At 42.4% G+C, this 15,127-nt stretch overlaps 1 protein-coding gene across 3 annotated transcripts in view; it reads right to left on the bottom strand.

Annotated features, from left to right (window-relative positions):
- The window catches only part of LOC123021569 (cadherin-6), a 79,070-nt gene that overhangs the window by 6,854 nt on the left and 57,089 nt on the right, over positions 1-15,127 (bottom strand). For all 3 annotated transcript variants that reach the window (XM_044426400.1, XM_044426401.1, XM_044426402.1), the window contains 2 exons: positions 5,807-5,943; positions 3-124 (listed from right to left, as the gene is read on the bottom strand). In XM_044426400.1, coding sequence (XP_044282335.1) covers positions 3-124; positions 5,807-5,943 — 259 coding nt within the window. The remainder of the gene's footprint in view (positions 1-2; positions 125-5,806; positions 5,944-15,127) is intronic.

Here is a 15,127-nt window from a genome sequence, read left to right as displayed (position 1 = left end):
ACCTGATCAGCCTTTGCGTTTTCACAGACGAAGGTTTCGTAAAACATGGCAAACTCTGGGGCATTGTCATTGACATCCAGGACTTTGACAAACACTGGGACACGGCTGCTTTCCTTTGGGTTGTCTGCAAAAAGAGAAGGCCAGGGAAAGCCTTTTTCTAGTGATTGTGCCTTTATTACTACATGTAATCATTTCTGTGAGTTAAAAGCTGAAAAGTCATTTGAGTTAAAGGTATAGTTTAACTATGGAATTCGCTGAAGCATGAAGTGATGTTAGCCACCTATCTGGATGGTTTAAAGGGGAATTGGAAGGTCCATGTAGAAGGAAGCTGTCAGTGGTACTAGCCTTGCTGGCTATGAGTTCCCTTCTTCATCAGAAGTGGCATGATTGCATGTACTAGGTGCTGAGAAACTTGGACAGGAAGAGATTTTGCTCCCATCCTGCTTGAGGATCCTGTGGGTAGCTGGGTTGCCACCATGTGTACAGAATGTTGGACTAGATGGACCTTTGGTCTGATCCAGCATGGCTTTTCTTATGCTCTTATGTGCAGCCATAGACATACAGTATTGCAACTGTCTCTAAAATGAAGGTAGAAATTCTATCACCTACACTGACAATCTGAATGTGCTCATCTGAGCCACTCCTCAGCTTACTTTAAGCAAACATAGAAGTCGAATCTGACCCACAGTGCAGTATTACCCAATTGACTGGCAGCCATGGCTTCCCATGGTTTCAGGGAAGATTCTTTCTGAGCCTTGCCTGGAGCTGCGGGGATTACATAGAAACATAGAAACAGAGCGAGTCAGAAGGGGTCTCCTGGGCCATCTAGTCTGACCTCCGGCACCAGCCGGCTCTGCTCATGACATGCCCACCATGTGCACGTCCAGCCTATCCTTGAACACCCGCACCGATGGGGCCTCAACGACATCTAGGACCTCCTTCCACTCTCCCATAGTCTCCTATACATTTTAACAAGGTGTGATTAAAACCCTCATTTGTGAATTTTATGATCTATTAAACATGCTTGGTTGACTGATCTCCTATAGATATGTACATGCAGATGAAGTATAGGACAAGAAGTGTGATGTTTTCGAAACTTCATCTGCCAGGTTGCAGTAAATCACAATGAGCTTCAGGAAAGAAGAAGCAGAGAAGGAGGAGGTAGGAGCGGGCTCTGTTTTAAGCAAGGCTGAAAGGCAGACAGCTGCGCTATATGCCATTGATTTGCACTGTCATCATGGGTGGGGAACTTCAGGAGACCTGGGACCAATTTTGCTCCTCAGACCACCATGGACCACACCTTCTGCCTTGTGGGGCCAACCTTCCTCCTCTATCACTTTCATTAGGGTCAAAATTAGCCCTCTCTGCTTCAGGCATAAAAAGAGGTTAAAATGGCTGCTCTGGATGCATTTTTTAAAAATATATTTGGTTTGGAATGTGCAGCCACACGTTGAGATCCAGCCAGAAGAGTCTTTAAAAGCCCTTCCCTAACTATGAGCAGCAGAAGCAATATGGGAAGGCCTCACACTTTTCAATGCCATTCAGCCACCCCCTCTCTGGTGCATCTTTTATACATGCACCAGAAGGAAGTGAGTGATTGGACTGTACCACTTCAGTCTGCGGGCATGTCTGTTTGCCAGGTCTAAATTCTCATCCTGCTAATAAAACGTATCTGTGAGCAAAGCAAGACCAAAAGCAGTTGTGGAGGGAGGGCTCTAGCTAGCCTTCTTCCCGTTATGCCAGTGTACTTGCAAGGTTGGCGAAGGAGCACATTCAGAAGTGGTCTGCCAGAGAGTTTCAATCCATTCTATTGCCATGCATCTTGGGCTTGTTTTAGCCTAGAAGGTGGATAATTGTCCTCATTCCAAAACAAAAGCAAAAAACATAACAAAACAAAAACAAACAAACAAAATGTGGGAGAGGCCTGAGAGGACAACATCATGTAAAGTTCCTACAAGTAAGCAAAGACGCATGGGACACAGCAAATGATTTCCTTGAAAAAGCTCTGGCAGATCTCCCAGTGAGTTCCAGAAGACTCACTTCCTGTAAACTGCGTTTTGCATGGCAACCTCTCGGTATGAAGTCCGGGCATTTCCTTGCATACTCTAATGCAGCCTTTCCCAAATCTGTGTCCTCAAGGTGCGTGGGAGGGCCACTCCCTTTACCCCAGAGCTGGGTAACACATCTGGGGGGTACCAGGCTGCGAAGGCTGGTCTAACAGCTGTGAATCTGAGAGCTGCATGTAACAAAAATGCAGGGATGTAGGCAATAGGAGACACTTGCTTAGAAATGTGCAGTTATCTTCTCCTGCAAGCAAACTGCTCTTGAGCAGCGGTTATCAGCTATCTCCATTTTCCTATAGGCTTATGCAAACGTGATGCTTCATTGGTTTTAATCTCTTCCCCTTCTCTCCCTCCTTCCCAAGCCTTTTTCTTCAATAATCTATCTTCTTCATTAGTCTATTATAAATTGTCACTTGATTTTTCTCCAAAAAAGAAGTGTGAGTATGTGTGTTGTGGGGAGGATAAAAAAAGAAACAAAAATGAAAAAGCAGAAAGAAGAAAAAAGGAAATAGTGCTACTGTATGGAACAGGCAGCTCCCTCCTCTCTTCCTCTCAATGCATAATGTAAACACACCTTTCTTAGTTATTCATGTAGCATCTATCAAACTAGGGCCTGAAATCCTAAATTTCTCTTGATCTTGGCTTTTGAAGTGCTTTCTGCAGTAGAGTTGCTGTTTCACCTTTCATAGCTCTCAGGCATAGAAAATTCATCATTCAAAACTTGAGAGCTCTCAACTGGAAGTCAAGTGTGAACTGCAAATCTGAATGCTATTTCTTCCTCTTTTGTTGTCTTCTTTGGACTCATGTGTAGGTCAGAAAGGTCCAAATGAAAGTTGTACATCCAATTTAACTCACAGACATTGTCGCCAGGGCACATTTCAAAAAACAGAATCCAGTATTTGGAGAGTGATTTCTCATACACCCCATACAAGGGCATAGAGCCATATAACATGATGGTGGAACTCCTCATCACAATTGCTTCTAAATTTCTTTGGCTGAGCAGGGGTTGGCTAACATGCACATACCTACAAATGTCTTGTTAGCATAAGGGACGTCCTACAGGTAGAAAAATTCAAGGTTGCAGCCCAAAGCAAACCTTGTGTATAACCACTGTTGTTAGAGTCCTTTGAGGGAGTATTCAAACACCCCTTTGACTTATCCATGTTTTGTTACATTGCAACATGGAACTAAAATAGATTGACTTGGTAGAGTTACCACTTGATGTACACAAGATGCACAAAGTGTGAAGGTACAGAATATTTTTATTGTGGTACAAAAATTAAGGAAACAAAAACAGCCTGGCACGTGCTGGCATAAGTATTCACCCGATTTGCTTTGACATGCCTGCATTAACTCCGGTGCAACCCTCCACCTCCAGAAATTGCACTGTAAGTAGTTGAACAGTGTCCACCTGTGTGCAACTCCAGCACCATGTGATCTCAGATTAAATACAACTGTTTCTGAAAGTGCCCAGCATTTGTTAACTAGTATATTTTAACAGCATCAAGAAGACCAAGCAACTATCAAGCCAATTCCAGGATAAATTTGTGCTGGTTCACCAATCAGGGTTGGATTACACGGCTTAATAATAATAATAATAATAATAATAATAATAATAATAATAATAATCAATGAACATGCTGCCCTGGAGCACCATTATATTCATTATTACAAAATGGAAAGAACATGGCTTAGTTATGTCTCTGCCTAAAGAAAGTCATCTGCCAAAGCTCAGTGACTGGGTAAGAAGGGCATTAATTAAAGAAGCAAATAAAAGAAGTAATTCTGAAACAACGGAAGAGTTCTGCAGCCAAGGTGGGATAAAATGTCAATGGGTCAACTATTATTTGGATGCTCCACAGATCTGGGCTTTATGGAAGACTGGTGTGAAGAAAGCTATTGTTGAAACAAACCTGTATCAAATGCCCCTTTCTAGCTGGCCACACAAATAAGTAGAAAAGCGTTCTCTGGACCAATGAGACTGAAACTGATCTCTTTTGGCTTTACTGTAAGATGCTTTGTGTGGTGCAAAGTCAACAGTGCTCATTAGCCTGATGATACCATTCCTACAGTGAAGAATATGTGGTGGCAACATCATTGGTGTGAGGGATGCTTTTCCTCAGCACAGACTGGGAAATGGGTCAGGATTAAGGGCAAGATGGAGGAGCTGAATATAGGGCAATTCTAAAGGAAAACCTGTTTGCCTCTGCAAGGGACCTCAGACTGGGGTGAAGGTTCATCTTCCAACAGGTCAATGACCTTACAAACACAGCCAAAGTAACACTGGGGTGGTATAAACTCAGAACCTGAATGTCTTCTCATTGGCTGGAATCTGCAGCAAGACCTGAGAACTGCTCTTGATAGATACTCCCCATCCAACCTGACCGAGCTGCAGCAATACTGTCCGGAAGAATGGGCAAATACTGCACAATCCAGATGGGCAAAGCTGATAGTGGCTTACCCAAGTAGACTCACAGCTGTAATTGCTACAAAAGGTACTTCTACCAATAATTTCATTACGCTTCCAACAACTGCAGGTTTGTTTTTGTTTCTTTAACTTTTATACCACAATAAAAAAAAACTTGCACCTTCTCAATGTTGAGGATCTTATGTACATCAATGGTAACAATGCCAATTAAATCCATTTTAATTCTAGGTTGTAACACAGCAAAATGTAGAGGCACCAAAAAGGGCTGAATATGTCTGCAAGGCCTGTTATCATACGTAGCGTTGACTTGGTGTGGTCTCTTTGATGCAATAATGTACATGAGGTGTTCAAAAGCCTTGCTTTGTTAGTGTCAAGGCCCTGGGTAGCAGTAACGTGATGAGCTTCTGAAGAGGGAGTGAGAGAGACAATAATTTTGAATACTGTCAGATGGGGCCTGAACTAAATGCAATTCTGATTGGCTGGGGATTCTAACGAGGTAGAAAAGAGCAATTCAAAATGGAGAGTTAAGATATGACAGTTGGTAGTTTCTCTGTAGAGAGTGAAGAGAAGCTCAGTAAATTGATGAGCATTCTTGTACAATCTGGGAAGATGTTGAGGGAAAAAATGAACCGTGAAGGCTTGAATATTAAACCGTTCTTTATCTGGGGCTGTAAGTGACTTGTGAAGGCCCTTGTGTAGGGAACAGGGGGATGTACTATGCAAGAGTCTTCAAAGTTCACCCCAGAGGAACCAGGTAATAAAACTCTGGATACATTTTACAAACCACCAGAAATACAACAGGAATTGCTTTGGGGTCAACAAAAGACTGTACCCAGAGGCTGGACCTAGTTGTAAGTGTATTTGTCCAGGGCTGAGGTTTAGGGAACATGGCCTGAAGTCATGAGAGATTGTTGCAGCAATAATTACTTTTAGATGAAAGCCTTTCAATGGCACAGGGCCGAATTTTGCTGGTAAAAGTTGCATTATTATCTTAATGCAATCTTAATATGATCTATGTAGCTTTTCACAAACCAGCAATCCCACCTTAATTAATTAATTAATTGTCAGGAGGACTTATCTGGTCTATTTGCTCAAAAATGAGTGGCATGTTCATTTTCTTCCTGTTCAGGCACAAACTTGCCCCTTTGTAGCTGTGGGGAAGAAAGTGGGGTGGGGGTTGGCGGAATACAGGAGCCTTTTCAGGTTGGCTTCCTTGAAAAGCAGCAAACAACCAAAGCATGGAGCCTGCCTTCCTTTCATGCAGCCTCACTGGAAAGGGCCTTCGTCACAACAATGGTGCTCATGTACAACTTACTGATCTCGGCAGCTATTACTGTAATGTTGTGCCACAGCAGTGTTTCCCGGTCAAGAGGTTTGGAAGTAAATATTGATCCATTTCCAGAATCAATGTTGAATATTCTGTCCATATCAGTGTGGCGATCTACAGAATATCTAAAAAGAGAAATATGGATATTTAGAGATGGGAGTCATTTTTATTTCACACTGATTTACATTTTAAACTGTTTTTAAGACTAGAAAGAAAAGATAAGTAAATAAAAGAAACTGAATTTGTTGTGTTGGCAGTACTGCAGATTGCAGGATCTTGATATACTTCTTTTTCAATGGCTACCCACATCATCTGGTTTCTTAGTGGTAATGAAATGACCTGTTAGGGTATATGTGTGCGTCACACTGTTTGCATAGCTCCAGATCATAAGGCTGATTTCTCAAATAGAGTACAACTGTGCTATACAGGCCTACGAACATCGCATTTCATGCATACATGCCCTGTTGGACCATCACAGATTCCATAAGCATTGGGTAATACTGGTGGTAGACAGTTGTGTGCGCCAAGTGAACAATCAGACAAAGCATATTCAACCTTGTGATTCCAAATAATAGCATTTTGGAAAGGCTGGGAGCTGAATAAAAAAATGTAATGTCAATCACATGTAAGGTGCCCCTGTGTCCTGCTTAGCAGACTGTCTTCTGTTTGAAGGGTATCTGGGTCAAATATTTTTAAAAAATCACGAGACAGGAGAGCAGGCATTTCAAAACTGGCCATCAGCTGTTGTTCTCACCTGGATAGCAGACTGAGCAGGACACCCAGGCTACCTGGTAAGGTTCTTCTGTGCTGTGGCGAAACTTGAATTATCCTAATTATTTCCACCCTTTTGCATCTATCTATCTATCTATCTATCTATCTATCTATCTATCTATCTATCTATCTATATCTACAGCTACAAATGGAGACATTATGCAAATCCATGCCCTCTTTTATCCACATTTTGGCAAAGCCACAAGGCCACCCAAATCATGTGATGGCTGCAATCTTGTGGCATCTTGTGTAAGTGTGAATAAGCCACCTCCAGTCTAACAGAAGGGGCAGGTCTCTGTATGATCTCCATCACATTGTGGAATCAGTGCATGCATTCAGCTGCCCCTCACCAAACCAGCTGGAGTGTGTGTCTGCACACACCTGCCTTGAATAGGGAAGTGGCATTCACCAACTTCTGGCTAGAACCTCCAAGGCTCCTCATGACATGCAGCCTTGGATGCCCGGGGCCAATCTTAGGATTCAGCAAACAAAAGCATGACTTTCAGCGCAAATTACAGTACAAGCACTACTTTCCTGCTTCCAGCTTCCATCTCAGTGATCATTAAAAAGTGTGTTTGTTTGCAGCAGGTGGAGAGGTGTTATTTTAACTTTTTGTTTCAAGCACTGAAGACATCTGAAGCTGCCACAGATAAGAGAGTGCCTCTTCCCATTGAATTCTACTGGGGAGGCCTTGCTCAGACACCTCTCATTTCAAGCAGTGCCTCAGGCACTTGTCTGTTCCTTGCAGCCTTACCCCCTGCTAAAACTGCTTCCTAGTGAAACCCACCTGAACTTGTCCTTGCTGGGTTTTAGAAAAGCAAACACCACCAGATGAAAGTACTAGACCAGAGGTGGAGTACTCCTGGGCATCCAGATGTTGCTGGACTAAAACTCCTATCACCCTTGACCACTGGCTGATGGGAATTGGAGCTGCAATGTCCCCACTTCCTGCTTGTAGACAAGTCTTTTTGGGTGCATAAAGTATAGGTTACAGTAATAATTCTTTAAATAAAGAAATGTGATATTTTACTGGTGGCTTTAATGAATTCTTGTGCTTTTGCCTGGAATTATTTTGCTCACTAAAACAAAAATGTCAGCCTTAATACCAAACTATGCTATTGTTTTAAAAGCAGGTGAGAGGAGGAGGAAAAGTCACAACCCAATGCTATAGTTGGATTCATGATTTTGAAGCGAACACCATATAAATATGTATCTTGACATTTTAAAAGGCAAACCTACTCCTTTTGCTGGCACTTTGGAGCTCCTTATTTGAACATGCTTGAACTATCTCTCTATCCTTCTAGTACAGAAATCAAGAGTCTGTGGCTTCTGTGAATGGGGAGAACTTTCAGGGTAGTAGATGCTGGTGGAACATTAGGAGACACCTCTTAATTGTAGAAGCAGTTTGACCATTGAGCCAATTCCTCAGAGTGGTGTTTGAGGTCCATGGACACATTTGGTAATTTGAGAAACTGTTTTGGTCACCATCACAAAATGGCTGTGAGGGAAGGTGTGGCTAGTCAGAGGGGCCAGCTGCCTTCATTCCCTAAGGATATTCCTGAATCCAGCGGCGTTTGTGGGAAATGAAAAGGGCAGCTCTTTGGATGCCCTTAGAAGCCACCCCAGTTACCAGTAAGAAAATGCATTTAAAAAGTATGAGGAGGCAGGGAATCAAGAAATGTGGCCAATGTCTACCCCTGACCTAGAGGCCTGGTGGCTTTCCCTTGGACAGCCATCTGTTGGGAATGTTCTAGCTCCAGAAGCTGACCTAGAAGGCTTACAAGACCTGCTTCTGAGTCTAGGATTCTATTCAACAGGTGAATCATAGAGGAATGACACTAAGAAAATCTAGAAACAAATAGGAATGCTTAAATTGGAATCAGTTTTTCATAGAATGATATACCATCTGCCATAAAAGGATGCTCCTGTTCACTTTAGTGTTTCTGTAGTCAAGCAGCTTTGTGAAAGTTCTCCATCAGTGATAATATTCCAAGATAACATGACACAATCTTAGCAGTGCTCTGGATGAAGTGATGAAGGCAGAACTTCACTGTGTCCAGCTCACCTCAAAAGTGGTTGTGTATGACTCAGGGAACACACCTTGATCAGCTCCAACAAGGAAAAATGATAGAAGACAACAGAAGAAGCCCATGTAGTTCACAAAAAGCTTAAAATATGTTGTGAAAACTAAAAAGCTATGTATAGGATATGGAAGAAAGACCAAGTTACAAAGGAAGAATACAGGCAGGTAGCAAGGAATTTAAGGGAAGGCATCAGGAAGGCTAAAGCTGGTAATGAACCTACACTCGTGGGGGATGGTAAAAGTAACAAAAAGGCCTTCTTCAGATATGTCCAAAGGAAAAGACAGAGGAAAGAAGTGGGGGTTCAACTACTCAATATGGATGGCAAAATGATAACAGATGACAAAGAAAAGGCAGAAGTCATCAATTCCTACTTTGCCTCAGTCTTTTCCCAAAAGAAGATCTATGACTTTCCTGATGAAGGGGAAGTATAGGCTTGATAGAGCAAGCTGGCAGCTCAATATTGACAGGCAAATGGTCAAGGATCATCTAATTGGATGAGTTCAAATCTCCACGGCCCGATGAACTCCATCCTAGAATCAAAAAGGAGTTGGCAGAAGGACTTTCAGAACCACTCTCTATTATCTTTGAGAAATCATGAGGAACAGCAGAAATGTCAGATAACTAGAGAAGGGCAAATGTTGTTCCTATCTTTGAGAAAGTGGGGGAGAAAAGAACCTGGGAACTACAGAGCAGTCAGTCTGACATCAATCCCTGGGAAAGTTCTGGAGAAGATTGTAAAGCAATCAGTCTGCAAACAACTTGAAAAAAACATTGTTGTTGTTGTTGTTGTTAGTCATGAAGTCGTGTCCAACCCATCGCGACCCCAAGGGCAACATTCCTCCAGGCCTTCCTGTCCTCCACCATCCCCCAGAGTCCACCCAAGCTCACACCAACTGCTTCAGTGACTCCATCTAGCCACCTCATTCTCTGCCGTCCCCTTCTTTTGCCATCGATCGTTCCCAGCATTAGGCTCTTCTCCAGGGAGTCCTTCCTTCTCATTAGGTGGTCAAAGTATTTGAGTTTCATCTTCAGGATCTGGCTTCTAAAGAGCAGTCAGGGTTGATCTCCTCTAGGACTGACCAGTTTGATCACCTTGCTGTCCAAGGGACTTGCAGAAGTCTCCACCAGCACCACAATTCAAAGGCCTCAATTTTTTGGTGCTCAGTCTTCCTTATGGTCCAGCTTTCACAGTCATACATTGCAACTGGGAAAACCATAGCCTTGACTATATGCACTTTTGTTGGCAGGGTGATGTCTCTGCTTTTTAGTATGCTGTCTAGATTTGCCATAGCTTTCCTGCCCAGGAGCAAGCGTCTTTTAATTTCTTGGCTGCAGTCCCGTCTGTGGTGATCTTGGAGCCCAGGAAAGTAAAATCTGTCACTACCTCCATTTCTTCCCCATCTATTTGCCAGGAAGTGAGAGGACCGGATGCCATGATCTTAGTTTTCTTAAAGTTGAGCTTCAAGCCAACTTTTGCGCTCTCCTCCTTCATCCTTATCAAGAGGCTTTTTAGTTCCTCTTCACTTTCTGCCATTAGAGTGGTATCATCTGCATATCTGAGGTTGTTGATATTTCTCCCAGCAATCTTAATTCCAACTGGTGATTCATCTAGCCCCGCCTTTTTCATGATGTGCTATGCATATAAGTTAAACAGGCAGGGCAACAGTATACAGCCTCGCCAAACTCCTTTCTCAATTTTGAACCAATCAGTGGTTCAAAAAAACATAGTGGCTATTTATTTATTTAAAACCTTTGTATACCATCCACTACCAAATGGTCTCAGGACAGTGATTACAAGAAGCCAACATGGATTTCTCAAGAATAAATCCTGCCAGACTAATCTGCTTCCATTTTCTGATTGGGTAAACTCCCTGCTGGACTGTGTGAATGCTGTGAATCTATCATGACTTCAGCAAAGCTTTGGAAAAGTGCCCCACAGTATTCTGATTAGCAAACTAGCTAAAAGTGAGCTAGATGGAACAACGATCCAGTGGATCCACAGTTAGCTACAGAATCAGACTCAAAGAGTGCTAATCAATGGCACCTTCTGAAACCGGGGCAAGGAAACAAGTGTGGTACTGCAGGATTCAGCTTGGGCCCAGTGCTCTTCAACATTTTTACTAATTGCTCGGATGAGGAAATTCAGGGAACAAGTATCAGATTTGCAAAGGATGCAAAACTGGGTGGGATGGCTAATACCCTGGGAGACAGAAAGAAGATTCAAGGTGATCTTCATAGGTTGGAATGCTGGGCTGAAAACAACAGAATGACATTCATTTGGGACAAATGTCACATTCTGTACCTAGGAAAAAGAAATCAACTGTATTGTTACATGCTGGGGAATACTTGGCTTAACAATACTGTGAGTGAAAAGGATTTTGGAGTTCTTGAAGATCACAAGCTGAATATGAGTCAACAGTGTGATGCAGCTGCAAAAAGGGCCAATGGTATTTTAGACTGCATCAATAGAAGCATCACTTCCAAATCCCATGATGTAATTTACTTGGCACTAGTTAGGTCTCATCTGGAGGGCTGTGTCCAGTTCTGGACACCACTGTTTAAGAAAGATTTAGACAAGCTGGAAAGGGTTCAAAGAAGGGCAACAAGGATGATCCAGGGACTGGAATCAAAGCCCTGTGAGGAGAGGTTGAAAGAACTGGGCATGTTTAGCCTGAGAAGAGAAGATTGAGGGAAGATATGATAGTACTCTACAAGTACTTGAAAGGCTGTCACAAAGAAACAGCATGGGATCTCTTTTTGATCATCCCAGAGTGCAGAACATGGCATAACAGGCTCAAGGTACAAGAATCAAGATTTTGCCTAGATATTAGGAAAAACTTCCTGACTGTTAGAGCAATATGAGAATGTAACCAATGTCCTAGGGAGGTTGTGGGCTCCCCCACACTAGAGGCATTCAAGATGCAACTGAACAGTCATCTGAATGGGATGGTTTAACTTGGAGTTCTGCACTGAGCAGGGCTTTGGACCCTCTGGCCCCTTCCAATTCTGCTATGCTATGTTCCTATGAAATGTTGGAGTCTCTGCTCTAGGCACTGCACAAAGGAAGGGTATTTGCTTGAGCGAGAGATTGATAATTTACTGACATTGTGTACTTGGCAGGTGGCATACAGCCTATTAGAACTTCTTCAAAAGCAACGCTGGGTGCATAAGTAAAGTATCTTTCAAGTAAAGGTTCTTAAGTGATATTGTGCACTGCCAGCATCACTTCAGCATCTGCTGACAATGGATTGGGGCCAAGGAAGCTATTCTGTAGATAGAAGCAGCTCTGTCAGCAGAAGAGGCAGGAGGCAAATTTGTGTGCTTCAAAATATGCAGCACAGAGCTGGAAAACTTTCAGCAGCAGATTTTTGGGTGGCATCGAGGCTGCAACGGGAGGCACAGAGGAAGAAACTCTCCTTGTGCTAGCAAATGCCTGTGAGCACAACACTGGATTTCCCCAGTGCTTTAAATTCACAGGCTGAGGCCTTGAGATGCAATTTGAAAGGTCTGCAGTCAAACTGTGAATTAAATATCATGAAAAGGTTTACATTTAATTTCTATTTTTAACTGAAACCTTATCTTCTTTATGTTTTAAAAGTCTAGTTTTTTGGAATGGTGGTGGTGACAATTGACTTCAAAGGCTGTACGCTAGCAGGCTTCTTACAGACTTATATGAGTTGCAAAGAGAACAACAGTCAACCAAGTCTAGGAGCTCAAGCTGGGACAACAATTAGTATCTCAGACATACGGAAAGCTGGCAGTAGTGCTGTAATCTGGAATTGGCAAGTTCGTTAACAAGATTTGAGCAAGCATCTTTCACATGTTCAGCAAACCAGGGATTAGTGGTGTAAGAAGCCTTTTATCCCAAAACCTGAATGTTGCAGATTTTGCCCAATGCCTATGAAACAGTTATTGGAAGCAATGGAGAAAACTTGTTTACATGAGACTCTCCTTTTAGGTCTGATCCTAACCATTGGTTTTAACTTCTGTGGCAGCACTCACTCATGCTAGGAACTGTGTGCAGAAAAGAGGGTACACTAGCCAAACCATAGCTTCTATTGAAGGAACATGGGGAAAGGGGGGAGCCTTACAAGCAGGATGAATGTTGGGGGGAGTGTTGGCAGCGGCAGTGGAAAACTCACACTGGAAACAACAGGAATTCTGCCTTACCATGAACTGGTACACTGGATGATGGAGAGTGACTTTTACTGAGATCACAGCTGGAGAGAGAAGGTTTACCCATGCACCGTGGTGCTGCTGTTCAAAATCCCCCCTACCTTGGCTATGCACAGCACACGACTTTTAAAAACTCATTCCTAATCACATCGTTAATGTAGCAGCCACCTACCCCACACTGGCATCCTCTGGATATTTTGTGTTTCCACTCAATCAGCCACTAGCATGACTGATAGTCTGGAATTCTGGGAAGTGTCATCCAAAACATCTAGAGAGGGGCTGACACTGCATGTTGCCAGGCTGGGGAAGCCATGGGAGCGCAGGCCCTGCTCCTCATTCTAGTTTTGTGGAGAAAGAGAGAAGAAAGGTTCTCTCTCATCTTGCTTGAGAACTGAAAGAATTGTAACACAGCTCCCATCCCAGTTTTTTCTCTCACAAATCTTCCCTGCATATTAAAATTATGAGAAAATGTAACTTCTCAGAAACCACTCCACCCACAAGATGATTTGCAAAAGAGAAAGTAAGCTTAACACAGCACTAAGTGCTGTGGCTTTGCAAAACGTTAATTTGATATATTTTTTCTACCCAGGCAAAAAAGGAGGAATACAAGACTAGGTTACAATAGTTAAAAGTATACTCTAATTATATTGTTAACCCTGACCTAGAAGGATGCTTTTAATAGGCTACCCTGTCATTGCTTTCATTCCACTTAAATAATCCCAGGTTTCTTTTGATCAAGAACTGCTAATTACAGTGAATTGGTGGTGACTTTGGCTTACGGATCATAGCCTATTAAGAATTAAGTAGACAACATCAAACTCATTTTTACATTTCTTTAATGAAATTACTGGTGCGTGCATGTCAGATTTTGGGACTTTATTCCCTTCAAATCTCAGGAAATTGACAAACTGGAAGGTTAATAAAAACATGCAGATGACACTGGGGCGCTCTGCTTAAATACTGAGAACAGGCAAGGAAAAGGTTAGGGAATCCAAGCTCAGTTGGCATCAGTAAGGTCCAGTGACAGAAATGCATTTATTTGTAAGTGGTCTTGTCCTTTTTTATGCTTTTGAAGAAATATTAAAATTGCACATTCATCAGCATGCAAAAAGGCCCATTTGTTTGTATCTGTAATGTTTGTAAGATTGGTTCCTAGTTACTGTGAAATATTGAAAGAGAACTCAGGACACAGAATTAGGACTCAATGTTTCGATGACTCTGTACCCAAACTTAGCTTAGGGCTGCCCCTTATAATGTGTGTCTATGATGGGGAGGCTGGTCTCTTCCAGAGAAGCACCAAATATCCCCCACACACAGAGTTAGTTGTCAACAAGTGAATAAGGAATGGAAACTGTGTGTCCCACCAGAAGCTTTGAAGCACTGCAAATCATTTGCCCAAAAGTTCAATAGAGTCTTGCCCTACAAGTTGGTGTAAGTCGTGTATGGCCCAATGACTCTGCCTGCACAAGGCATTTCAAACACTGTGCACTATGCTAGTGATAGCATAAATAGGTAGAAAATAATAAAGAATTGGAGTTGCATCTCCCACAATAATATACCCACTCATTCACAAAGGGGTTCTCTACAAGACAGCTCTGAGTCCTCTCTGAGCCAAAGCTTCTGTTTATTGAGGTGATTGTCACACATGGGATACTATGCCTGTAGTAGCCAGAATATGTAGAAAACAAAAAGGAACTAGGATTCCTCACCCCAGATTATGTTTGGAACAACCCCAAATCATATGCCCAATTGTGCAGAGGAGATTTCTATGCAGCAGAGCTGGGCAACATGCCACTCCACCAGGTGCCCACACCTGAAGGGGAAACATTCCTAGAAGAAAAAGCTATCTATAGTAGTTACAGAGCAACAAAAGGATCCAATTTAGCTTGCTTGCAAACTAAATTCTATCCTTTTTATTATTCTGTGGCCACCTCTCTTTTGCTCTCTCTTTTACACATTCCGTACTTGTAGGGGGTTGCAGCCCACCAGGGTGGTTAGGGTATCAATGGTCTCTTGTTTATGCCCATTCTTACATAACTACAAATATGAGATGCAAGTCCTTGTTGCTCTTATTGTAGCATTTAACACGAGAAGTATGGAACCATCTTTCTCTCCTTGCATTGGCGCACATTCTGTCTTCACCATCTTAACATGTAAATTAAGAATCATGCAAAATTCATATCTCTACTTTGCAATTTGTATAAATTTGAGAAACTTTTGCAAATTTAAACTGTGTGTGAAATTTGTACAAATCACAGAACCAAGGCCTGAAATTTGC

Source organism: Varanus komodoensis, unplaced genomic scaffold, assembly GCF_004798865.1.
Source record: "Varanus komodoensis strain SLA01 unplaced genomic scaffold, ASM479886v1 scaffold17, whole genome shotgun sequence".
NCBI lineage: Eukaryota > Metazoa > Chordata > Lepidosauria > Squamata > Varanidae > Varanus > Varanus komodoensis.
This window is presented reverse-complemented; position numbering and strand designations above follow the sequence as displayed.